This window comes from Macrotis lagotis, chromosome 8 (assembly GCF_037893015.1).
Source record: "Macrotis lagotis isolate mMagLag1 chromosome 8, bilby.v1.9.chrom.fasta, whole genome shotgun sequence".
In the NCBI taxonomy this organism is placed as follows: domain Eukaryota; kingdom Metazoa; phylum Chordata; class Mammalia; order Peramelemorphia; family Peramelidae; genus Macrotis; species Macrotis lagotis.
In genome coordinates this window covers 102,784,402-102,811,725 of record NC_133665.1, presented here as the reverse complement: position 1 = coordinate 102,811,725, position 27,324 = coordinate 102,784,402, and the positions used below count along the sequence as shown (strand labels likewise).

Here is a 27,324-nt window from a genome sequence, read left to right as displayed (position 1 = left end):
TGTACTTTCTAAGGTTTTGTTTTCTTGTTGCAAGGTATTGTCTCTCCCAAATTTTTAAGCTCCTTCCTTATTTCGTCAAGGAAGTCTTTCTGTGCTGAAGACCAGATTGTATTCTCCTCAGAGGTTCCAGGTCTCTCTGAGTTAGGGTCTTTCCCTTCCAAGAATTTTTCTATGGATCCACCTTTCCGCTGACCCTTCTTCATTTTGCTAAGACCTGAGTTGGGGGGGCTGGTTCAGGGGCTTGGGATTGCTAAAGGCTTTACTCACTGAGTGCAGTTCCTCTGGCTGGCCAGTAAGAGGTGCTGGTTGCTTTCTCTGGAGTGTCTGTGACCTTGGTTGAGGCCTTCTCCCTTTGCTTGAAGGGAGGAGTTGGAGCTATTGCATTCTTTTGCCTTCAGTCAATGGTGGGCTTTACCCTGGCCTGAGGTCATTCTTCAGTTGGGCTGGTTCTGCTCACACACCTGGGCCTGAGTCAGAAGTAGTTTGCATTTGTTTGTTAGGGAAGAAGTCTGAGTTGTAATGGGACTCAGACCAGAGGAGCCCAGGGATGGTGTCCAAAGCCTTCCTGCTCCAGAACTCTCCCCCCAGCCCTGTCCTGGATCTCCCAGGGGACAGCTCCAATACCAGGGCTCCACTCCCGGCTGACTCACACCCCCAAGGTACAGCCCCACCCTGATCCATCAGGTCCGGCTCTCCAGCCCTCAGACTCCCGGCTCCAATTCAGCTGTTAATCTGGCTGATCCAGGGTTGATCCTCCCTCTGAGCCCAGACTCACCCGCCCGAATTTGGCAAAAGTTGTTGCTGGAGACAAATCCCGAGCTAGATGTTCTTTCTCCTGGTTTTGGGTTTTGTGGGTCAGATTTCTTTTAAGAGGTTTATTTCATGTGATAGATGGGGAAGAGATCAGGAGACTTTAGAACTGTGCCTGTCTTCTCTCTGCCATCTTGGCCAGAAGTGAAATATTATTTTTCCATAAGAAACAATAAATGTTTGGACTCTAGAGAAACATGGAATGACTTGTGGGATCTGATGCTGAACAAAGGGAGTAGAGCCAAGAGAACAATTTACATATCAGCATTATGAGATGAACAACCTTGATGGAAGCAACCCCTCTTGGCAGTCCAGAGAGTTAGAACATCTGCATTTGACAGATTATGGACTATTTATCCCCAACCAGAGGAAGAAAAACAAAACACACACACACAAAAATACCCCTACTGAATCTGATGAATACTTTATAAAAATTATCTCTTATGTATCTCTTTCCCTTAATCCTAATCCCTAATTCCTAATTTGTAAATATGTTTAACAAAATTTGTTTCTAAAATGCTAACCTGACTGTTCCCAACTGGGGGGGGGGGGATAGGTATATACAAATGGATGAAAATAAATAAAAATTTTAAAAAGTCAAAAAAATTAAAAATTTTTTTTAAAAAAGTCAATAAAAAGATCATGTGGCCTATTGTAATCCCCTCCTCCTCTCTATCCTCTCTCTGTTGATTCTTTGGTTAGTTTTCAGAGTTATATTCTAATCATGAAAATCTACCCCAGCAAGGAAAAAATGAAAGGTTTTCATAAAAATATTACCTTACCATCCAGATGATAAGAATAACCTCCAGGATTATAGCTATCTTAATTGAAGTAATATCTAAGTCTAGTAGAAATAGGTTTATCATAAAGTTATGAACTTGTCTTGGAACACAAGGTCTAGAAGCAGTGTACTAACCTTCCAGTTAGTAAAAATATCCTCATTGAGGGGCGGCTAGGTGGTGCAGTGGATAGAGCACTAGCCCTGGAGTCAGGAGGACCTGAGTTCAAATTCGGCCTCAGACACTTAATAATTACCTAGCTGTGTGGCCTTGGGCAAGCCACATAAGCCCATTGCCTTGCCAAAAAAAACATAAAAACATTTAAAAAAAAATATCCTTATTGAGAAAACAGGTTGGCATTACAAGTCTCATTTGGATGCAAGGTCTTTCTTCTAAGAATAATGGTTTGGTTTTCTTAATGTTTCTTTTTTTAATAAAGATTTTATTTATTTTGAGTTTTACAATTTTCCTCTAATCTTACTTCCCTCCCCCCATCCCACACAGAAGGCAATTTGCCAGTCTTTACATTGTTTCCAAATCGAATGTGATGAGAGAGAAATCATATCCTTAAGGAAGAAACAAAGTATAAGAGATAGCAAGATCAGACAAAAACACAGCAGGGTTTTTTCCCCCAAAATTAAAGGTAACCTGAGGTATAGACATCTAGAGTAAGAAGGAGAGAAGGGGGATGGGGGAAGAGGATGGATGTGAGTGATAGAGAGAATGGACCATGATGGAAGAGTGGTCAGATATAATACATTTTTCTTTTACTTCTTGCAAAGGGCTGGGTTTGGATGGCCTGTCTGAGACCCATAGGGCTGGGTAGATGCTGGGCCTAAGGGGTGGTATGTGGGCTCTTGGCCCCAGGGCCAGGGATCTGTCTGCTGTGCCACTCAGCTACCCTACAGCACATTTAAGAAGAGGGACAGTGTGAAAGGAGAGAGAAAATATAGTATATGGTAGTGGGGAAGTACGAATGGAGGGAGTTGTGATCAGCAATGGCAACGGTGGAAAAATGTGGAAGTAGCTTTTGTGATGGATTTATCATAAAAAATGTGATCCACCTGTTACAGAGCTGGAGATGTTGGAACACAGACTGAAGCACATTTATTATTATTATTATTATTATTATTATTATTACTATTATTATTTTAGAGGGGTTGCAAGGCAAATGGGGTTGAGTGGCTTGCCTGGGGATGCACAGCTGGGTGACTGTTGGGTATCTGGGCCTGTATTTGGACCTGGGTGCTCCTGGCTCCAGGGCCAGTGCTCTGTCCACTGTGCCACTTGGCCACCCTTATTATTATTATTATTATTATTATTATTATTATTATTATTATTTTATTTTGGGTCTTTTGTTTTTTGCAGGGCAATGGGGTTGGGGTGGCTTGCCCAGGGTCACACAGCTGTGTGATTGTTGGGTGTCTGGGGCCAGATTTGGGTTCAGGTGCTCCTGACTTCAGGGCTGTTGCTCTGTCCACTGTGCCACCTGGCTGCACCTATTTATTATTATTATCATCATCATCATCATTATCATTATTATTTTCATTTTAATTTTTTTCTCTTTACTTTATCACTTGTGTGGTCTATATTTTTTGGGGAAGGGGATATTATGTTTACTCTTAAACAAGAATATTTTAGTAATGTATAAAAATCATTTGTACAAAAATAAAAATAAATAGAAATTAAATCTCTAAAAAAAATAATAATCCTTGGTCTTTGTTCAAACTCTACAGCTCTTTCTCTGGATACAGATGTCATTCTCCATCACAGACAGACCCAAATTGCCCCTGATTGTTGCACTGATGGAATGAGCAAGTCTGTCAAGGTTGATCATCACCCCCATGTTGCTGTTAGGGTATACAATGTTTGCCTGGCTCTGCTCATCTCACTCAGGATCAGTCTATGCAAATCCCTCCAGGCTTCCCTGAATTCCCATCCCTCCTGGTTTATAAGAGAACAATAGTGTTCCATGATATATATATACCAGAGTTTGCTAAGCCATTCCCCAACTGAAGGGCATTTACCTGATTTCCAGTTCTTTGCCACCACAAACAGGGCTACTATGAATATTTTTGTATAAGTGATGTTTTCTTTTTTCATCATCTTTTCAGGGTATAGATCCAGTAGTGGCATTGCTAGATCAAAGGGTATGCATATTTTTGTTGCCCTTTTTCTTAATATTTCTTAACCCTGAGAGGACTTCACTAGGAATATTAACCCTAAGAAGGTTTATTTGGGAATATTCTATTTGGGAAGGAATCCCTTTTGTTTCCTTGAATTCAATGTCAGGTCTGTCCAACAAGAAAATGGCCCCTTACCTTTACTCATTTACTTACTTGCTTACTCACTTGTTTACTTAGCTCTCAGCAAGATGTCTTTAAACAGTAAAACAAATCTCCCCACACCCATAAATTCCTATTCAGGAGCTTCTTTAGAATTCAGCAGGGAGACCCCAAGATGGCACCTGTGCAGAATCCTCCCTTTCCCGAGGCCCCCTTCCTTCCTTTTCCTTATAAATGTTTGGGTATGTAGTACTTTTCTCCACAGAGTTACCCTAAAACTATATTTTATATAAGCCTGAATAATGTGTTGGCCTGTCTGCCCCTTACTCCCATCCCCACTTCCCAGTATGTGTACTGCTTCTGTCCTCTGACAGCTACAGAGTGAACAAGGTTTAAGGTACCATCACTGCATAGGAGAGATGTGGGGAAGGTCTGGTGAACATGGCTCCTACCAAAGGGCATACTTCTCCAGTACCCTAACCCCACTGCAAAGAACTAAATATTTATTGTGACTAACTCCAAGCACTGCCAGTAGGTTTGCTAGACAAACCATGTAGAAAAACAAAGAATTTTAAGGAATTACTTTAGCCATTCTCTTATATTAAAAGACAGCAAGGTATACTGAACCATGTGCTTTTTATTTCTTGTGAGAATTTTTTTTTGACACCTATTGGATTTTGTCTTACTATGATTTGCAGTATTTTGCTGATGGTATACTGTTCCTTAAACTAGATTTTATTCCCTTAGAATGAATTTTACAAGGATAATAGTACTTGAAGGGAGTTCCACTTGCCCCATGAAAAAAAATTTAACCAGGATAATAACTTGTCAAATTTGAAAATTAGAGAACCAATATGTATAATGTAAAATCTGTAATAAGCTAAATAAAACTTAGCTAGGGGTGAAAATCTCAATAAACTTTTTATTACAGCAATGACCTATAGGTAATACTGAATTATAGAAAAGCAATACTTGTGAGGGGAATGTAATAATTATTGGAGATTGTTGTGCTTTACTGTTGGTATCCCTGCTAGTCTTAGGAACTTAGGAACACAGAATAATTGGCCCAGAAATCACAGATTATTTTAAGAATATATTTTAAATTGGCACTTTAAAAGAAAAAGGTCTAAAAAGCAAAATCAGAAATTAATTTTGGAGAATAAAGGGTCATTGTTCTGGACTTTGAATATCTTGTAATAGAAATGGGGTATTTTTATGGCCATCAGACATTTGGCCTGAAGTTTATAAACTGCATGTTGCTTAAGTGCTACCTACCATAAGGGAATTGATTATAAAAATGGAATGACTTTATCTTTATTCTGTGAAGAAGTCCTTATTGAAAGTTAAGAATAGAACATGTTTATTGATTAAACATTTTACATCAAACAAGTAAGTGCTAGTGCAGAGAGCTGACACTTGAACCTAATTTTTTTTTGTTCCTATTGAATACACAAAACTACCTTAAGTTAACCGGGTACTTGATTACTTATGATTCACTTTTATATATGCAGTGAAGAGGGAAAAAAAATCAAGTTTTTTTAAATAATGAAATTGTCTAGAGACTCAGATTAACATGAGTTCAGAAGTTGGATAAATATGTTTCTGGGACCCAAATATATTTTGGGATTAGTTTGTTCCAATTCAGTCTTAATGATGATGTCATTCAATGAGAAGATAAACTGTTAAAAATAAAAGGGGTGGGGTGGGGTGTTGAGCTCAAACTCTATCAGCTTTTGACACTAGCAGTCTTCAAGTAATTAGTCAAGCTAATGTAAGAAATGTTTCCCAGAAAGGTGGAATCAGGAGCAATGAGTGAAAGAACAGAAATGCCAAAGAATCTGTTTTATGAAGGGCTGGGAGCCATTTTGTATCCATGTCAAAGTGAGCCTGTACTATTTTATAAAAGACATACTTTAAAGAAGTAAATGGATCTAACAAACATTAACACTGGCTTTTTTGAGTTATTCAAGTCAGACATTAAGATAGAGTCACAAAGTATGTAAAGTCATAGACTGGACAACAAATTTCTCACATAAATAAGGATGTACTACTCTCTACATCTAGAGATAAGTATATTGATGGGGTTTTTTGGTTTTTGTTTTTGCAAAGCAATGAGGTTAAGTGACTTGCCTAAGGTCACACAGCTAAGTAATTATTGTCTGAGATTGGATTTGAACTCAGGTCCACCTGACTCTATCCACAGCACCACCTAGTTGACTTATATATGTTACTATTTGCAGGTAGAAATGAAACCAAAAATATTAAGCTAACATGATTCCAACATTTATTGCATTGACAGCTGATAAACCTGATTTTAGATTTAGAAAATGATTATGCTTCACCAAGCACAATAATAAAACTTAGGTAAAGCCATCAGAGAGAGGAGGTGGGATAGAGGGAGGAATATAAGACAAAAACAGTCTTTTAATTTAGTTGCAAGTGGAAAACTATTTCATCATATTCAACAAATAAAGTTTCCAGCCTCCATCTGAATATCTCCAAAAGGGGTGAACCTCTTCCTAACTTTAGGATTACATTTTTAGGAAACTTTATTAGGAAGCTTTTTCTGACATCAATTTTATTCCAAAATTTGACAGTTTGAAATATTTACCCAAAGGCTTTGTTTGGTTTTCTATGGTAAAATGAAAAGAAAGCTTAAAAAAAGTTTTAGTATATATTCTGTTTTGGTAACAAATACCACAGATCAAAAGGGTATTGCTGCCAATCAAGAAATATTATGATTTGGTACAGGTTCAGTCTTATGTTCTATTGAGTCCAAATCTATTTTATATCTATTCATCAATATTTTCAGCCATCATAGTGTGGTAGAAGCTAGAGCCTCAGCAGTAGTTAATGTAACAATATATTTTCTCCTCATCCTTCTCCACACCATTACAAACAGGTATAATCAAGCAAAACTAATTCCCACATTGGCAATATAGAAACAGTATCAATATGCAAAATAACCATTCTCCTTAAGCTTTCAGAGTGGGGAAAAAGGGTTTTGTCTGTGATTTAACTTGTTCTGTCCATAAATATGTTATTTGTATCCAACTGGGCAAACAGATATGCACATAGCACCACAAGAACAGAAAATATTGCCATGGAAACAGGAGAAAAATATTGCCTATTTCCCTGAGGAATATAAACCTATGGATATATAAACCTATAAACCTTGTGGATAAGTATTATTTTTCAGATATTGTCTTCTGTTTTTGTCAATGACTCCTGTTATATGCAAATGCTGATCCTGGGTTTACTTTGTTCCCTTTTCATTATTTCATGTTTCATCCACAAAAAAGAAAAGATTTGTAAGCTTAATTATTTGTAAATGTAAATTTAATTGACTTTGCCTACTGTCTAAAAGTAGGGCTGTCAAACCCAAATAGATTAGATCCCTGTCCGTGGGCCACACATATTGACCTGGAAAGCCATTTTTTTACCATTATGTTGTATTTTATTTATCTTGTTAAACTTTTCCTAAATATATTATACTTTAGGTCTGAGGCACTTGGAAATTTCACAAGCCTACTAGCCAGTTTGACAGCTTTGGCTAAAATAATTTTGTCCACTTTTCTAAAGCACCAGTCAGGAAGTATTAGTTATTATAGTTCTTTTTATGTCTCTTATCCCTCTACAAATATAACTTCTATCAAAATAGGGCCCATGTTTTATCTAGTCAATTCAAATATCATTAAGTGGTTATATCATTAAGAGGTTATAAAGATGAACAATGACACTGGAAATCCAGACAGTGTTCTATAAAATAAAGGACAATAAGATAATAAAAATAAGGTAAATAAATTTTAAAATAATAACAATAAGGGGAAGCTAAGTGGTGCAGTGGATAAAGCACCAGCTCTGGAGTCAGGAGGACCTGAGTTCAAATTTGAACTCAGACGCTTAAGAATTACCTAGTTGTGTGACCTTTGGCAAGTCACTTAACCCCACTGTCTTGCAAAAACTAAAATAATAACAATAAAATAAAGTAAGGTTTTTTTTCATAAAGGCCAGCCTATTCCCTGTGGCCATTCCATTCATAAACACATGCTGGAAGAGAAAGAAGGAAATATTCACCCTTAGAAAGCTCCCAGTATAATGCAGATGTGGAGCCCACCATTGGATAATCATTCTACTGGTTATTTCAAAGGTTAAAATGTTTACTGAGAATCTTTATTGTCATTCATTGCCTAAGTAGTATGGGAAAGGGGTAGTTCATGCCATCAAAGAACCTACACTCCATATAGGATAAAAAAATATAATCACATGGCAAATTAGTATTTGTTGGGTCATATAACTAGCATGGTATGGTGAACAGTGCTGGACTTGGGGTTAGGAAAACCTGGTTCAAATCCTACCTCTTGAATACTGTGTGCTCTCAGACAAGTCACTTAATCTCTATCACAAAATTCTTTAAAATAGTTTCAGCTAAGTTGCAATCTGTGAGCATCACAGTCAAAATCACAGATCTTTGAATGTAGTGACACAAAAATATAGACTTCAAAACACTGAAGATCCACTAGTGAGAGAAAGAAAATTGAAAGTATTTCTCCCTAAATAATAGGTTTGGGCCTCCATTTTAAAGAAGCTAAAGACTGGGGAATGTAAAGAAGAATAAATATTTGGGGGGGAGGAAGGAAATGAGATATCGCCCCAACTCTTGGGCACCTCCCAGTCTGATACAGAAGAAAGGCCCACCTTCAGGGATCACCCATTTTAATAACGTTTAATTAAATACACTAAGAGAGAAACAAACATATAGCTGAGACAAGATAAAATAGAAACAATGGTTTTGAGATATTTACAAGGCAATGCATGAATGATAAAGTTGTGTTGTTCATTTTTCATTAGTGAGACCAAACCATCCACATTCTAAGACCTGATTTCTCAGTGAAACAAAAGCAATCATTTTTTTAAATTTTGGATCAACTAGGATTTTCATCTGAAAACAAGGATAAGGTTTTTTCCTTAGAAAATTGAAATCATCTGTTGTTCTTCATTATGAGCACCAGTCTAAAAGACAGAAGTATCCAAAGCTGAGTATTTCTCTCCAGAGTGAGTTCTCTGATGATGGTTAAAGGTTGAACGCTGACTGAAGGCTTTGCCACATTCCTTACATTCATAGGGTTTCTCTCCAGTGTGGATTCTCTGATGCACAATTAGTTGTGAGCTATCACTAAAAGCTTTCCCACAATCATGACATTCATAAGGCTTCTCCCCAGTGTGAGTTCTCTTATGTACCAAAAGACTTGAGCTATAACTGAAGACCTTCCCACATTCATTGCATTCATAGGGTTTCTCCCCAGTGTGGATTCTCTGGTGGATAATAAGGTGTGAGTTCTGATTGAAGGATTTCCCACAGTCACTGCACTTATAAGGTCTCTCTCCAGTATGAAGTCTCTGGTGCCGAATAAGACTCTTGCTCAGGCTAAATGCTTTGCCACACTCACTACATGCAAACGGTTTCTCTCCAGTGTGGATCCTCTCATGGTCAATCAGCTGAGAACCTTGACCGAAGGTCTTCCCACACTCATTGCATTTGTAAGGTTTTTCCCCAGTGTGGAGGCTCTGATGTCGAATAAGGCATTTGCTCCTGCTAAAGGCCTTACCACACTCATTACACTGAAAAGGTTTCTCCCCGGTGTGAGTTCTCTGATGATCAATAAGATTCCTGTTAGAACAGAAACCTTTCCCACATTCATTACATTTATAAGGCTTTTCCCCAGTGTGAAGTATCTGATGTCGAATAAGGCTTTTACTCCGACTAAAGGCTTCACCACACATGTTACACTCATAGGGTTTCTCACCAGTATGAATTCTCTGATGATCAATAAGTTGAGAACTCTGAGTAAAGGCTTTCACACATGCATTACATTTATAAGGTTTTTCACCATTGTGAAGTCTCTGGTGATGAATAAGGTGTGAGCTGTGACGGTAAGCTTTTCCACACTCATTACATTCATAGGGTTTTTCACCTGTGTGGATTCTCAAATGTACAACAAGCTGAGAAGTCTGTCTGAAGCTTTTCCCACATTCATTACATTCATAAGGTTTCTCTCCAGTGTGAATTCTTTGGTGTCCAATAAGGTGTGAATTCCTACTAAAATATTTGCCACATTCATTGCATTGATATGATTTCTGTCCTCTAGGAATTTTCTGAGGTGTAACAGTGTTTGAGACAAGCCTAAAACTTTTCCAAAATTCTTTACATTTCTCACCTCTCTCTTCAATAGGAATTTTCTTATTCTGGACTATCACTTCCATAAAATCACTGTTAATTCTCCCAATTTCTTCCTCTGGGAGATTTCCTTGTTGTTGCTTTAACATACTTTCCCTTTCACAGGCTTCTCCAGCTTCAGAAGTCTGGAAAAGATCCTTCTGCAGATCTTCTGATGAACTATTATGTGATTCTAACACACCAAAAATTTCTTGCTTTGAAGTGGATTCCTCATTCTCAGTAACATTATCACCTTCTGAAAAATAGAAAATGTGATAGGAAATGTTACCATTTTCAGTCTGGGAATAGGAAGAGAATTATATTCACATAATATTAAAGAACTCTAGGAATTTATGAATTGAATAGGTCTGAAAAAAGGATGTATATTGATGGTATGGCAGGGAATGAGATGACTCCATAGAAACAATGAAAAATAGGGCAGGAATTTGTTCACAATTAGAAATGCCAGAATCAGGTTTAGACCCTTTAGACCCTACTCCTGACTCAGGGCTGGTGCTCTATTCACTGGACCATCTAGATGCCCCCAAGGCAGGGTTTTAAACCAGAGTTTTCTAAAGGAAGAACAATTCAGTGAAGGTACTCAAATCTATATCATAATTAGGCACAGCTGAAGGAATAAGAGTCAATGGTGGGGCAGAAGAAACTGAAGAGATTAGACAGAGACACCCAAAGATCACCCTGCTATGTGGCCCCAGGCAGGCCACCCAGACCCACCTGCCCTGCACCCTCCCCCAAATAATAACAACAAAAAATGTGCTTCAGTCTTTGTTCCAACACCAACAACTGTCACGGGTGGATCACATTCCACATTCTTTATAAGTCCATCACAAAAGTTACTTCCATATTTTTCCAATGTTGCCATTGCTGATTGCAACTCCCTCCTTATTTCTCCACTACCATGTACTGTATTTTCTCTCTCCTTTCACTCTGACTCTGCTGTAGGGTCACTGAGTGGCGCAGCAGACAGATCCCTGGTCCTGGGGCCAAGAAGCCCTGAGCCCCCATATCACCCCTTAGGCCCAGAATCCACCTGGCCCTATGGTCCTGGGCAGGCCATCCAATCCCAGCCCCTTGCAAGAAGTAAAAGAAAATGTGTTATATCTGACCACTCTCCCCCCATTCTCTCCTCCTTTATTCACATCCCCACCCCTTCCCCCTGCTCCCCCCTCCTTCTTACTCCAGTTGTCTATACCCCATTGAGTATATTTGCTGTTTCCTCTCCTAGCCATCTCTGATGAGAGCAAAGGTTCCCTCATTCCCCTTTGCCTCCCCCCTTCCATATCATTGCAATAGCTCATTGTAATAAAAAAAAATCTTATTATGTGAAATATCTTGGACTATTCCCCCTCTCCTTTTTCTTTCTCCCATTCCATTTCCCTTTTTTCTATTGACTCCATTTTTACACCATATTTTATCTTCGAATTCAGCTTTCTCCTGTACTTCAACTATAAAAGCTCCCTCTACTTGCTCTATTAACTGAGAAGGTCCATATGAATATTATCAGTATCATTTTTCTATACATGCAGTTCATCCTCATTAAGTCCCTCATATTTCTCCCCTCTCCTCCAATCTCCATGCTTCACCTGAGTCCTGTATCTGAAGATCAAACCTTCTGTTCAGCTCTGGCCATTCCAAAAGGAACCTTTGAAATTCCCCTGGTTCATTGAAAGTCCATCTTTTTCCCTGGAAGAGGACATTCAGCCTTGCTGGGTAGTTCATTCTTGGCTGCATTCTAAGCTCTTTTGCCTTCCAGTATATTGTATTCCAAGCCCTACGAGCTTCCAATGTAGTTGCTGCTAAGTCCTGTGTGATCCTGACCGCAGCTCCATGATATTTGAACTGTGTCCTTCTGGCTGCTTGTAATATTTTCTCTTTGACTTGGGAGTTCTGGAACTTGGCTATAATATTCCTAGGGGTTGGTTTTTTGGGATCTCTTTCTCAGGGGGATCGGTGGATTCTCTCCATTTCTATTTTGCCCTGCTTCTAGAATATCAGGGCAATTTTCCTGTAGTAATTCTTTGAAAATGATGTCAAGGCTCTTTTCCTGATCATGACTTTCAGGTATTCCAATAATTTTTAAATTATCTTTCCTAAGTCTGTTTTCCATATCAGTTTTTTCAATGAGATATTTCACATTTTCTTCTAATTTTTCATTTTTTTGGTTTTGAAGTATTGATTCCTGATTTCTGGTAAATTCATCAGTCTCCCTGAATTCTATTCTTTGTCTGAAGGATTTGTTCTCCTCAGAGAGTTTTCTTATCTCTTTTTCCATCTGGCCAATTTTGCTTTTAAAGCATTCTTCTCCTCAATAATTTTTTTGAACTGTTTTATCCATTTGACCTAAGCTGGTTTTTAGCATGCTATTTTCTTCAGCATTTTTTGGATTTCCTTGACTAAACTGCTGACTTCATTTTTATGTTTTTCCTGCATCTCTCTCCTTTCTTTTCCCAGTTTTTCTTCCAGCTCCCTTATTTGATTTTCAAAGTCTTTTTTGAGCTCTGTCATAGTCTGAGCCCAATTTCTGTTTTTCTTGGAGTCTTAAGATACAGGAGCTTGTGCTTCCTCATCTTCAGACTGAGTATTTTAGGTGGGGTTTTTTTAGGTGTTTTTTTTATTTTTTTTCAGACTGAGTATTTTTATCCTTCTAGGGTTCATTTGCAAAATATTTCTCAATAGTCTTCCTCTTATTTCTCTGCTTTCTCATTTTCCCAGCCTGGGCCTGGTTTTGGGGGTGCTTCCTGAGCTTTTGGGACACTCCCACAAGGGTCTCAGTGTGTGAGGCTCTGTCCTCCCTCCTGCTCTGTGAATGATCATAAGCGCCCCCCTCTGCCATGGGGCTGAGGTGGGGGGGCCCTGCTGTTCTATGGGGGGGCCTAGACTGGGATCAGGATCTGAATGTGGTCAGAGCCCCAGAGTCCTGTTCCAGGGCAGAGGACAGAGCTTGGCAGTCTCTCTCTCTCTTCACTCGCCTCCCTCAGCTCAATGGGCTCATGCCCTGGGGGCTCCTGCTTACCTGCTCTGCCTGCTTCTGTTTCCGGGCTGCCAAAGACCAAGCTGCTGGCTGTGTGCCCTGAGGGCTGGGCTCCATGTGCTCCCTCTGGCAGAGGTCCCCCTGCTGTTCCCCCACTTTGTGCCCAGTGCTCCCCGGGGTGCAGCTCAGGAGAATCCCCCACTGCTGTGAGCAGTGGCTCCCAGCGCACTGGGGCTGCCTCTGGGAGGCTGAAGTTCTTTGGCTCTGGCGGGCCACACTTCTGGCGGGCCACCCCCTCTGACCCAGGGGAACAGAGCCTTTCTGCTCTTTTCCAGGTTACCTTGACTAGGAGAACTGCCTCACTGGGTCCCTTTGTGGGTTCTGTCTCTCGAAAGTTTAGTTAGAGTCCTTAGCTTATGAGTTTTATCAGAGAGCTCCTAAGACTCGATCCCTTCATGTTGCCATCTTGGCTCCGCCCCCGAATGAGGAGCTTTTATTGTCCTCCAAAGTATTTTCTGCTAATATCTCTAACAAAAGTCTGATGCTCAAGATAGATTGGGAATTGATGCAAATATATGACAAAGAACCATTGCCCCAAAAATAAATGGTTAAGGGTTATGAACAAATAATTTTCAAAACAAAAATCATAAACTATCAAATGTTTAAAATGCTATAAATCAGGGGGCGGCTAGGTGGCATAGTGGATAAAGCACCGGCCTTGGAGTCAGGAGTACCTGGGTTCAAATCCAGTCTCAGACACTTAATAATTACCTAGCTGTGTGGCCTTGGGCAAGCCACTTAACCCCATTTGCCTTGCAAAAACCTAAAAAAAAAAAAACCTAGTCATAACCTTCTGATCCAATATTCCCATATCCTGAACAAACTCCCAAGAGATCAAAGACAAAAAGAAAGATCTCATACGTTCCTAATATCATGGTAGCATTTTCTGGGAAAGCAAAATATTTAGAAGAGAAAGAAGTCAGTTTTTATCAATTTGAGAATGGCTAAACAAATTGTGGCTTATGCATGTAATGTCATATTATTGTATTGTAGAGGGAAAAGAGACAACAAGGAATTTTTTAAAATGTGGGAATACCTATAGGAACTGATGGGACATGGGAAAAGCAGAACTAGGAGAATGATATGCAGTACACAATGGCTACAATAAAGTAAAGACAACATTAAAAGGCATCTGAACTCAAGATTAAAAGCAATTACTAATACTGGTTCCTCAAGAAAGATAAAGGATGACATATACCTCCTTCTTTCAGTAGAGAGCTAGTAAACTCTAGGTGTGAACTACTGAATGCACTATCAGACACTGGCACTCCTTTGGTTGGTTTTACTCAACTATTTTCCTCTGTACCAAGGCAAGGGTTCCCCCCCCACCCCAAGGCAATGGGGTTAAGCGAATTGCCTAAGGTCACACAGCCAGGTAATTATTAAGTGTCTGCATCTGGATTTGAACTCAGGTACTCCTGACTCAGGGCTGGTGCTCTATCCACTGGACCATCTAGATAACCCCCAAGGCAGGATTTTAACCAGAGTTTTCTAAAGGAAGAACAATTCAGTGAGGGTACTCAAATCTATATCATAATTAAGCACAGCTGAAGGAATAAGATTCAAATCCTTGTTATAGATGAGATTCTTGAGATATAGGGAGAATGACTTGCCTAAGAAACATAGTTTCTTGCCTAAGAAACAATCAGTCCTTTATCTCCTAGTCAAGCTACTCATCCTACTACACCAAACTATCTTCCAGTTGTCAGATTCTAAGATTCTATGACATTTTTCAGTTAAATATTTTCAACATTTTAACAAAGGAAGAAAATAGTCATTGAAAAACTTTCATACAAAAATATTCATAGAAGCTCTGTTTGTGGTGGCAAAGGATTAGAAATTGGGTGAATGTCTATCAATTGGGGAATAGCTAAATAAATTGTGGTATATGTATGTTATGGAACATATTGTTCTATTAGAAGCCATGGGGGACATGATCAATCTTAATGGACTTGCTCATTTCATCAGTGCAACAATCAGGGACACTTTTAGGGTATCTGCAATGGAGAATACCATCTGAATCCAGAGAAAGAATTGTGGAGTTTGAACAACCAAAGACTATATTACCTTTAATTAAAAAAAATTATCTTATTATGTAATCTTGCTATCTCTTATGCTTTGTTTTTTCCTTGAGGATATGATTTCTCTCTCAACACATTCAAATTTGATCAATGTATAACATGGAAACAATGTGAAGGCTATCAGACTGCCTTCTGTGGGGGGGGGGGAAGCAAAATTAAGGGAAAAATTATAAAATTAAAAAAAATTCCATGAAGAGTAGCAATAGGGGAAGAGGCACCAATAATACGATGGATCACAGTCTGAGGAATTGAAAGGGACTTCACAAATCATCACAAGAACCTTGTGATGAGGTGAGTAATCTAAGAGGTTGTCTTGTAGGTTGTCTTGAACCCAGCATCTCTAACTCAAGTCAAGTGCCCTCTGCCCAGCCCCAAGCTGCTTTTGACCAGTTTTGGGTTGAACCGCAGATTAAGGCAAACATCATAGAGTGTGGCCATGTATGTCATCCTAAAATCAATGCTCTCCATAGCTGGCATATATAGAGGTTTGCAAAATGCTTTATATATGTTAATTCATTTGTCTTTAAATACCCCTGGTGAGTTAGACTTTCAAATACTATTGTCCCTATTATTATTTATGAGAAAACTCAGGCTCAGAGACAAATGACCAAGCATAGATGTCCTGGAGACAGGGTCCAAATCCAGGTCTCACTTGATTCCAAGTCCAAGGAATATGGGTCAATCACATTTAGGTGACTGTAGGTCAATCACTAACTGCTCTGAGCTTCAGTCTCCTAAACGAGGGCCTAGATTAGACAGTCTTCAAGTCCTTTCTAGCACTAAATCCAGGTTAACCTTGTCTTTTGAGTCAATGACTTTAAAAACTGAACTTTATTCTCATCTATACCACAGAAAGGTCCTATCTGTAAAAAAAATTTACAATTTCTCTATTTGTAATAGTAAAACTTGAAAACAATTGTACTAAGTGGATAATGACTGAGTAAATTATGATGTGTTAATGTAATAGAATATTAAAATGTCATAAAGAATGATATAAATGAGGCAGAAAAGAAGCATAGAAAGATCTACATTAAGTGATGCAAAACAAAAAAGGAAAATCATTAGAATTAGTTCTAAATTCACAAATCTCTTTCTATAGAGACATAATTATATATTGGCATACATGATATATTTATACCCACACCTATGATTTCATTGAGGCAGGAAGCCTTTCTTCCTTGGTGAAGAAACTTTCTCCCAACCGTTGAAGATCAGCAATTATTCTACAACTTCTACGGTATAAGTGAACTGTATGGGACATTAAGTGGTTGAAATGTCTTGATAAGCCCACAGTCAGAATGTGTCCAAAGAGGGCCTTGAACCTAGGTCCTCCTGACTTTGAGGTAGACACTCCAAACCTAATGGGGTGATGCCTTTCATATGGCCTTAAACCCAGTCCTAACCCTGAACACAGCCTGAGCCAGAGCTTACTTTTTTAACTACAAAGTCAGGTCTATTATTAAGCTAAGGTCTCATTATATGCCTCATATGGGCTCACACACAAAAATAATATGAATTTGAAATGAACTTTCAAAAAGGCACCAGACACGTTTTTGACTGTTAATTTAATTCCATTTTGTTAAATGAAAAGAGTTGAATAGTTTTATGTCTAATTTATTTACACACACACACACACACACACATTTATTTGTGGGTTTTTTTGTTGTTGTTGGTTAAGTTTATGATAAGCATTGAGGCATTGTGGATATAGCAGCTGATTTTTGAGTTAATAAGACATGGATTCAAGTTCCATTTCTGACCCCTAACGATTGTGGGAATGGACAAGCCACGAACTCTCAATGCCACAGGCAACTCTCTTAAGATTCTGAGCAAAGGTATTAATTTGTAATAGTAGACTTTCCTAATTGGGAGTTCTTTATACTAATGAAATCACATCTAATCCAGAAAAATAAAAAATCCCATTAACTAAATAAATGTGAAGATATAAAGGAGTAAGACTAGGAGAGTCCGCTCTCACTCACCTGTACAGGTGCTTTTACCATCTTCTAAGTCCAGAGGTTCCTGATGACTTAGACCCCAAGGTTTTTCCTCTCTCTGGGAGACCCCTATAGATTTCAAAAATAGACATCCTATTTGTACAGAAGAAAAATGAGACTGAATAATTATTGGTAACACAGATATTTATTTATGCCCTAAGTCTGGAAAGAACATATAGAGAAGGCAATTAAATGCTCAGAGAAAGCAAGAGGGAGGTGTACAAGCCCCGAGATAGGGGACTTGGAAACCAAGAAGGCTGATGTAGAATCTAGTGATTTAGAACCAGATTCAAAATTAGCTTTTTTTATTCTCTCCTTCCTAGTTAGGCAGGAAAAATCAATAGCAAACTATCTGGAAATTCTAAAAGCAAATAGTTGGCTTAGGAAAGCTGAGAAAGGGTACCCTAATAAGGTCTTTAGGAAAAGAGAAGAGTAGAGAATGTTAGCCCATTTAGATATAAAGTAAAGTTTCCAAAGGATCAATAAACTTTTACATACCAAAAACTTTAAGAAATAATTTTCTGAGACATTACTTCTTTATGAACCTAGAAAATCTTGAAAATAGTTTAGAACTTTCTGATTCTTATTAAAATAACCCTTCGAAGTATTAACAGAAACTATTTAGCAATATGCATGAAACAAAAGGAAATGCCCTAAATAAAGATTTAAAAGTGGGCCAATAGCATCATTACCCAGTGATACTACATCCTGATAATTCTCCAGCATCAAATCTCGAAAGAAGGCCCTCTGAACAGGTGCTGAACTCTTCCACTCCTTCCCAGTGAAGTCCACAGACATATCCTCAAATGTCACCAAATCCTGAAACAATAAATTCTTGATATTCTAAGTATTATTTCTGGGCTTCTTTCTAATGGCCTACATCATCATCAGGGAGGAGGAAAGGGGGTGTGTGGCACATCTGCTGCTGGAAATTATAAGAGGGTGTGGAAGAGATATAGAAGATCAGGTTCACGTAGTGTTTTTCAGCAAACCCATAGAGAAGGAATAGACTGCTGACAGATAGCTGAATGAACTATTTGTGACCAGGCCAAGTCAAAGAATGTTAGAGGTTAAAAGAAACAAATACATATCATTATGTGCCAAATAAATAAGCTATTAATATTCTACTAGACTGTAGCTCACAAAAGTTTCTGTCTTATGTCAACTTAGTATCGTCTTTAGTCCCTAAGAGGGTGCTTTGGATATAATTGGCAATTAATAAATGCTTATTAAATTGAATTTTGTCTTTTGAAGGCTGAGTCTCCCTATCTCACCTACACCGTAAGTTTATCAGCCATTATAGGTCCTTTCTCAATATTGATCTGTGAAGAAGTTTAAACCTGTTGTTTTTCTGCCCAGAACAAGTTCACCCCACCTTAGGCAGCCTGGTAGTCCTGTGTTTCTGGGGGCTCGACCTCTTGATATTAGATAGTGCAGTCACTTTATCTGCTTAGCCCTCCAATAGAACCATCAGCCTTGGCCTCCCCAGCAGCTAGGACTATGGGTTGCAATACCCAGCAGGCTTAAGAGCATCTTAAAGTCAATAGGTGCATCCAGGTGATGACCTATCAGGATTCCTTTTTAATTCCTTCCTACCAATTTCTTTAGGAAACTGCCATGAAAACTACTTTTTCTGGGGGTAGATGCAAATTTTTATTTTTATATTCATAGATTTCCAGTTTTTCAAAGCATTTTTTTTTGTTTTTTGCAAGGTAATGGGGTTAAGTGAGTTGTCCAAGGTTATACAAGTCCTCTTGACTCCAGGACCAGTGTTTCACAAAATTTTCACATAAATTTTCTCATTCTGCCCTCATAGCAATCCTGTGAGGGGAGGTAGGGTATATGGTGAACTTGTAATTTTTGCTGTGAGAATCAAATAATGTTTCTAAGTCCTAAGACATCAAAGTGGAACATGCCCTTATGGCAGGAGAAGGGTTCAAATTTTACTTTTGTCACTAATTAGGTGACCCTAAGCAATTCTGACTCAGTTTCCTCATCCACAAAATGCAAGAGGACAATACTCACAACTACTGAAGACCCTAGTATAGGAGTAATGTCAGATGACAAGGTCTTGCCTCCAGATTCTCTAGATTTTTAGCCCAGTGATTTTTCTACTCTGGGTCTGACAGTTCCCTGGAACCTTGTTAGGTAGCTCTGACTGTGGTCTTTCCTCTCTTCTAGTCCTACAGACTAGACTTTTGGTGTCAGGCAACTACAATCTAGTCTCTGCCCTACACTGTAATTTAATTCAAAGTATGTCAACAAACATTTATTTTTTTAAATATAAATATTTTATTTGTTTTCCAATTATATACAATAGTAGTTTCTACCAATCAATTTTTTGCAAGGTTTTGAATTTTACAATTTTTCCCCTTCCCTCTCCTCCCCCTCCCCCCAACAGAAGGAAGTCTGATAATCTTTATTTTGTTTCCATGATATGCATAGATCAAAACTGAATATGTTGAGAGAAAAAAAACATGCCTTTAAGGAAAAAAGAAAATATTAGAGATAGCAAAATAATATAATTACATAAGACAACTTTTTTAAGAATTAAAGATCATAATCTTGGATCTTCATTTAGACTCCATAGATCCTTTTCTGGATACAGATGGTATTCTCCACCATGGATCCCCTAAAATTGTCCCTGATCATTGCACTGATGGAGTGAGCAAGTCATGTTGATCACCTCATGTTTCAACAAACATTCCTTAATTGCCTGCCTTATGCAAGAAACTACCCATCAATAGTGTTTTTGCCTCAACTTGCCTTTAATATAATAAAAGAAATAATAATGACAATAAGGATAGCACAAGTTTGCAAAGTGCTTTACAAACATCTCATTTTTTAAAATAACAAAACAGACTATTATCCCATTTTACAAATGAAAAAACCGAAACAGCAAAGGTTTTAATATCTGAGCTGAGATTTGAATTTAGGTCTTTCTGACTCCAGATCCAGGGCTCTAAATATTGTGCCACTTAGCTACTTATAAATAAATGAATGAATGAATATTTATAACTATCTATATTTCTATCAATCAGTCCAAACCATAATCAACTATTTAGAGGCTAACCATCAAACCAGATGAGAATTTATCAAATTTTGTTATTACATGTAAATGTGTATATGCTTATATATATCTTATCTCTTCTCTATCTCATACTTACTGTACACTTAAATACAAACAAACTAAACACCTTCTTCTATCTTCTTAGCCTGGATCTAGTTACTTCTGGGAACCTTGCTCTACTTACATTACTATATACATTTGGTGGTGCAGAGAATAGAGCACCAGGCCTGGAAAAATCTGAGTTCAGGGAGGCTAGGTGGTGCAGTGGATAAAGCACCGGCCCTGGAGTCAGGAGTACCTGGGTTCAAATCTGGCCTCAGACACTTAATAATTACCTAGCTGTGTGGCCTTGGGCAAGCCACTTAACCCTGGTTGCCTTGCAAAAACCTAAAAAAAAAAAATCTGAGTTCAAATCTAGGCTCAAACACTCACTGGCTGTGTGCCTCTGGGCAAGCCACTTACGCCACTTACCCCTGTTTGCCTCCATTACTCATCTGTAAAATAAGTTGGAGAAAGAACAACAAACCATTCTAGTATCTTTACCAAACGGAGTCCTGAAGAATCAGAAAGACTGAAAATGACTGAACAACAGATATGTCTGGGAAAACTTTAGCAATAACAAATGAGAGAGCATGGTCCTGACAAAAAAGGGGGAGTAAGTTCTTTCCATGGTACTAAACTATTTGAACAGTAATATTAAATTTGAATGTAATATTAAAATTTTCTTTAATGTTTTAACAAATTTTTGCATTGGTAAGTCAAGAATATTTCTTATTACATACTGGTTTTCTAGAATGGAAAAAAATTTTGAGTCAGAAAATCTGATTTTCAGCAATAATGTCATCCAATGAACACTTCTTGAGTCTGGAAACCTACTTTCATATTTTTCCTTTTAAAGTTCCTTAATCTCTTTGAGCCTCAGTTTCTTGATCTGAAAAATAGGAATAATTCTTTAATAACTATCTTCACAGAATTACATATATCACAAAATCTAAGAACTGGAAAGGACCTCAGGAGTAATCAAGCTCAACTTATATGTGAAAGGAATCCCAGTGAGAACATACCCAATGAATGGTCTTCCAGCCTCTGCCTCTATTCCACTTTTTGGACAGCTCAAATTTTGCCTAACATTAAGTCTAAATTGCCTCTTTGTAACTTCTCCCCATTATCTTTGATTCTATCCTCTGAGGCTAGACTGAACAAGTGTAAAGTCTTTTCTACTGCATCTCTAAATATGCCTGAAGATAGCTAAGATCATAGATCTGGGGATGGAAGAGAAATTATATAATGGTAATAATAACTCATATTAATTTTATGCTTACTATGTGCCAGATACTGTCCTAAACACTTTACAATTATTATCTCATTTGATCTTTACCATAACCTTAGGATCTGAGTGCTAGAATTATCTGCATTTTACAGATTAAGAAACTAAGATAAAAAAAAAAACTAAAACAAACAATTGAAGTGACTTGCCCAGGGTCACCCAGCTAGGAAGTATATGAGTTCAGATTTGAACTTGAGTCTTCTGACACCAGGCTTGGGACTCTATCTAACAGACACTAATTTTACAGATGAGGAAGTATGACTAAAATATTAAGTGATACAGTTAGCATTAAAGGCAGGATTTGAAACCAGGTCCTCTTGACTCTAAGACTGGCATGTTATATAAACTTAAGTCTTCTCTACCATGTTAAACATGTCCATCGTCTCCAACTGATTCTCCTAGGACACAGGCCATCTGCTCTGGACCAATTCACTCCTCCTATGGAGGCCCTCCTGGTGGCCCTCTGCTCCTTTGGCCCTTCACCATTCTGCCTTCCCTGATTATCAACAGCCTTCTTAAATTGTGGCACCCAAACCTGAATACAAGAATGGAGATGAAGTATCCAGTGGACTGTTAGTTCTCTATTCCTGAAGGCTAGGCCTCTCTTAACCAGGTCCCAAATTCTGATTGCTATATTACACACTGCTGGCTCCTATTGAGCATCAGGTCCACTTAAATATAGAAATCTTTTTCAGCTTCTAACTATGCCTTTGCCCTCATGTATTTATGAAATTTAACATCTATATTCAAGGGCAAGACTTTATAAGTATACCCAATGAATCACTGTTAGATTCAGCCCAATGCTTTAGCCTTTCATGATTTTTCTGAATCCTAACTCATTCAACTATCTTTCTTAGCTTTTGTATCATCAGTAAACTTGATAAGCCTCTTAAGACTGCATCCAAGTTATTGATTAAAATGTCACAGAGCCCAAGGTCATTGGCTGGGGTATTTCACTGGGGACCTCCTGCCATGATGACATGATTACAACCAACTAGTCTGAGGCCAGTCATTCAACCAACTCTGAAATTATCAAACTGCATTATCATCTACTACTGCTAAGGGCTATGTTTAGCAGGAATAATGAACCCCTTGAAGTGGTGGCATTATTCAAATTCACACTGTATGTTTCCATTAAGCTAGTACCAATTACCATATTTTACATAATCATAACATCAAATAATGCTAATTAGAATTCATGTAAACACTTCAGGGGATTCATTATTCATACCAACCAGGCCTACCCATACACATCTGCCTCTCCACAAGAATAGGATGAAATAATTATCAAAAGCTTTAATAAAATGGAACTCAGATATGCACAGCATATTCTTATCTACTAGTTTTGTAATCTGGTCAAAAAAGAAAATGAAATTAGTCTAGTATGTTGTTCTGGAAAAAGCTATGCTTAGCTAGCTCTCTGAAATAATTGTTTTTCTTTTCAGATGTTTGCCAATTATCAGGATTTAATGATTCATTCTAGATTTTTCCTAGGAATCAAAGTCAAGCTCACTGACCTATAATTTGCAGTCTGTTTTCTTCACTTTTTTTTGAAAATGAGGAAATTTGCCCTTCTCAACCTTGTGGTGTGTCTCCCATTGCCCACGATCTTTCAAATATTACTGACAGTGGTTCAGCAATCACATCTGCCAGTTCTTTCAGTATCCAAGGACATAGTTCATCTTGATTTCAACAATTCAACTGCAACTCAAGGGCAACTGGAGGTTTTCTTATGGTGTTCTTACTTATCTTGGGCATCAAGTCTTGGCCAACCATTTCTGTTTTGTCACCTCTAGTGCAAAGGTCATTCTCCTTGACAGAGAAAACAAGTAAAATAAGAATGAAGCAGTAATGTGTCTCTCCCTGTTGTCAGCTCAGTCCAAACAAATGTCCTTTTCCTTCTTTGATCCTGTTTTCCCCTTATAAACTAAAACTATGGGTCAAATGAACTAATATTTATAAAGCACTTTCCAAATTTAAAGTTCTACATAAAAGCCAGTTGTTATTTTCACTCCCAGTTTTAAAGACTTTGGCAACCCAACTCTCAGCTACTAATACAAAATGGAAATAAAATACTACTCCTGTCCACCTCAGTGTTTTGATTAGAATAAAATAAGACTGTAACATTTTTTACTACTTCCTTACCAATCACTTTCCTCATGAGTCAAACTCTTTCTGAGCCTTGGTGTCCTCCATTATAGCACAAAAGACTTGGAATAGATAATTCTTAAAATTCCTCCAGCTATAAAAGTAGAACAATATTTTGCCATTTTACAAATCAAAAAATGGAGGCTCAGAAGAATTGACTTGTTAAAGATTACACAACTAGCCATTATTAATAGCACAGACAAGAACCCAAATGTTTTTAATTATTATCACAATTCTTTTCAAAACACTACATTGTCTTCAGTGAAAATAAATTCCAATGCAAATGTAAGGTGGTAATGCTATCTATTCAGACCTGTATTGGATAGAGGCAAGGATCTCCATTTTTCAGACAGATTGAAATCTCCTATTTTGGAAATGACCATATTTAACCCAAACCTGCCATATGATGCTCTTCTGTAGCTATGAGTCTAGAAATTTCAGTTACTATAAGAACCATTTCCTATGCAAAATAACTATTGCTTATATTGTGAAGAATTTTTGATAGTTACAACTTTATTTCTCATATCAAAAGTACAATGTAGGTAAAAAAAGTATTACTCTCATTTTAAAAATGAGGGGAAATGGCTAATGTGGAATATGTTTTGCATTATTTCATATGTATAATGGGTATCATATTTCTTACTTTCTCATTGAGGGGAGGAGGAATGAAAGGAGGGAGAAAATTTGTAACTGAAAATAAGTTTTAAAAAATTAACGGTATGGAGTCAGGAGGACCTGAATTCAAATCCTGCCTAGGTAATTTAATAATTACCTAGCTGTGTGACCTTGGGCACATCACTTATTGGCATTGCCTTGCAAAAACAACAACAAAAAATTAATAGTATCTAAAATGTTTACAAATATAATTAAGAAATGGTTTAACAAAATAAATAAAACTATAATACAATACAAACAGATAAATAAGAGGAAAAATGAATTGTAGTTTGCTCAAAGGTACACACACACAACCATGTGACAGAGCTGGGACTCAAATATAGGTTTTATGACTAAGGCACACAGCAGATCCAGAAAACCTGAAGGTAAAATGTCTTCAGGTTGTATTTACTTGAAGAACCTGTTTTTAAACCCACTCCATCTGCAAAGAAAGGAGTTCTGGACGCCATCCTAACTCTGCCATAAATGATCCTACTTCTCACCTTCTGTCCTGGTCCATCAAGATGTCTCTGGAAATCCTTGACCATGGCCACTGCCTCCTCTCCATTTTCTGGATGATGCAGTTGCACCCAGGTGCGGATCTTCCCAGGCAGGATGGTGATGAACTGCTCCAGCACAAGCAGCTCCAGAATCTGCATCTTTGTATTCATGTCTGGCCTCAACCACTGGCTACAAAGTTCACGCAATTGGTTCAGGGCCTCCTGTGGCCCAGAGGTCTCATGGTAACACAACTGCCGAAAGTGTTGCCGAAAGACTTCACAGCTGATCTGACTGTCTGGTTGCAGGCTTGATCCTGGTCCCCAGGAGTGGTCCCTCTTCTCCTGGAAACCCAAGAGCTGAGGGGTCAGACAAAGGGCTTTCCTCACCTCTGCAGTCATCACAGCCTCTTACCAGAACCTGGCTATAGTTGAAACTTGATCAGCCAAAGTCCCTGATTGGACTTCTAGTCTCAGAACCTTGTCTTGAATGTCTCAAACCTGGGATGATGTCACCTACAGAGATATCAGAAATCACTGTTATCCTTGAGAAATAACCAAGTGACAAAGAGTTCAGGTTCAGGCTAACAAAGTCATCTTCACTGGAAAGAAAATGTTTCCCATAAGATCATGGATTTGGAACTGGAAGAGACCTTACAACACTATTTAGTCAAATTCCCTCAATTTTACAGATGAGAAAACTAAGGGGCAGAGACCAGCCCTTTTAATGGCAGGAAGAGTCCAAGACAGGTTATAACACAGTTTTCTTGAGTACAGGACCAGTTAGTTCTCTACTAAGCCATGCTGGTTCTCACAATGCTCATAACTTACAAAAGGACAGTCATACTACCTAGTCTCTGCCAATGAAATAATCCATTTGCTTGCAAAAGTAAATCTTTTTTTGGACATTATTCACAGTGTCTCAACTGTGGTCACTTTATTATGGAATCATCTAACATATTCTTATAAAATATACTATAAATGCAGTAATCAATGGAGTTCAATTTGATAAGTCTATCTTTTCCTTTGGAGTGAAGGCATGCCCACTGGTAACTTGTAAAGAGGCCAGAAAAAGGTTCCTGATTGGGTCTGACCTCCCCTCCCCCCCCGCCCCAGACTGTGATATTAGAAAGAAAAGCAGAGTATAACATGATTAAAACCCTATTTAGGGGCAGCTAGGTGGTGCAATGGAGAGAGCACTGGCCCTGGAGTCAGAAAGTCCTGAGTTCAAATCCAGCCTCAGACATTTAATAATTGCTTAGCTGTGTAACTTTGGACAAGTCACTTAAACCCACTGCCTTAAATAAAATTTTTGGTACTCTTTTTTTTTTTGTTTTTAGCTTTTTTTGCAAGGCAATGGGGTTAAGTGACTTGCCCAAGGCCACACAGGTAATTACTAAGTGTCTGGAGTTGGATTTGAACTCAGGTCCTACTGACTCCAGGGCCAGTGCTCTCTCCATTGCACCACCTAGCTACCCCCTTTAAAAAAAAAAGTCCTACCTAAATGTGGAAGAAAAGACATTTCATAAAGTTTAGAACAAAGCTACAAAAATTTCATAGACTAAAATTCTATAGGAGATGTCTCAATAGGGTTGCAGAATTCTTGAGAATATAATTTTGATGACATAAGAAACAAAGAAAGAAAAACAGGAGTTACATAAAGAGATCAATGTGGCTATACAGCTAACTTACTAACCAACTCAGGTTTTTTAGAAGATAGAGAAGATAGGGGTGGCTAGGTGGATAGAGCACTGGCCCTGGAGTCAGGAGTACCTGAGTTCAAATCTGGCCTCAGACAATAATTACCTAGCTTTGTGGCCTTGGGCAAAGCTACTTAACCCCATTTGCCTTGCAAAAAAATCCTAAAAAAAAAAAAGATGGAGAAGATGAAAAGCAAGGACAAGTCAAAGATCAAATATCAAAGTATGGCATGGTCTGATAAAAAGGTAAACTGATATTGATGCAGAAAAAAGAAGGAGATGAGAAAAAAGTTTTGCTTAGCTATTTCAGGGGGAAAAAAGATCAAAGAAGGGTTAGGACTACTACTTCAAATGGATGAGAGAATGATAACTGACAACAGATAGAAGAAGGCCAAGTTATTCAGTTATAATTTTGTTTCTATTTTCTTTGCCAAGGAGAATGACTTTTATACTAGAAATGAAAACAAGGCAAAAGGGCTAATGAGGAGTTGATACTCAAGATAAGACATAGTTAGGAAAGGACCTAGCTGCTTTTGATGGATTCAAGATGTATTCAAGTCCAATGAACTAACTATGCACCATCAGGCACTAAAAGAACTAGCAAATATTTTTGCTTGACTTTACATAGTTGTTCTTTTTTTTTAATGGGGAAAAGATAGATTTGTTTTTTGAAAAATACAAAATTGAAGTGGCACACTGGGCCTGGA

At 38.1% G+C, this 27,324-nt stretch overlaps 1 protein-coding gene across 1 annotated transcript in view; it reads right to left on the bottom strand.

Moving 5' to 3' along the window:
• Positions 1-4,325: 4,325 nt before the first annotated feature.
• LOC141495918 (uncharacterized) overlaps positions 4,326-27,324 on the bottom strand; it is a 30,994-nt gene continuing 7,995 nt past the window's right edge. The window contains exons 2-5 of the mRNA XM_074197823.1: positions 24,924-25,433; positions 17,914-18,040; positions 17,207-17,290; positions 4,326-10,347 (exon numbers count right to left, since the gene is read on the bottom strand). Coding sequence (XP_074053924.1) covers positions 8,888-10,347; positions 17,207-17,290; positions 17,914-18,040; positions 24,924-25,319 — 2,067 coding nt within the window. The 5' untranslated portion in view covers positions 25,320-25,433 and the 3' untranslated portion in view covers positions 4,326-8,887. The remainder of the gene's footprint in view (positions 10,348-17,206; positions 17,291-17,913; positions 18,041-24,923; positions 25,434-27,324) is intronic.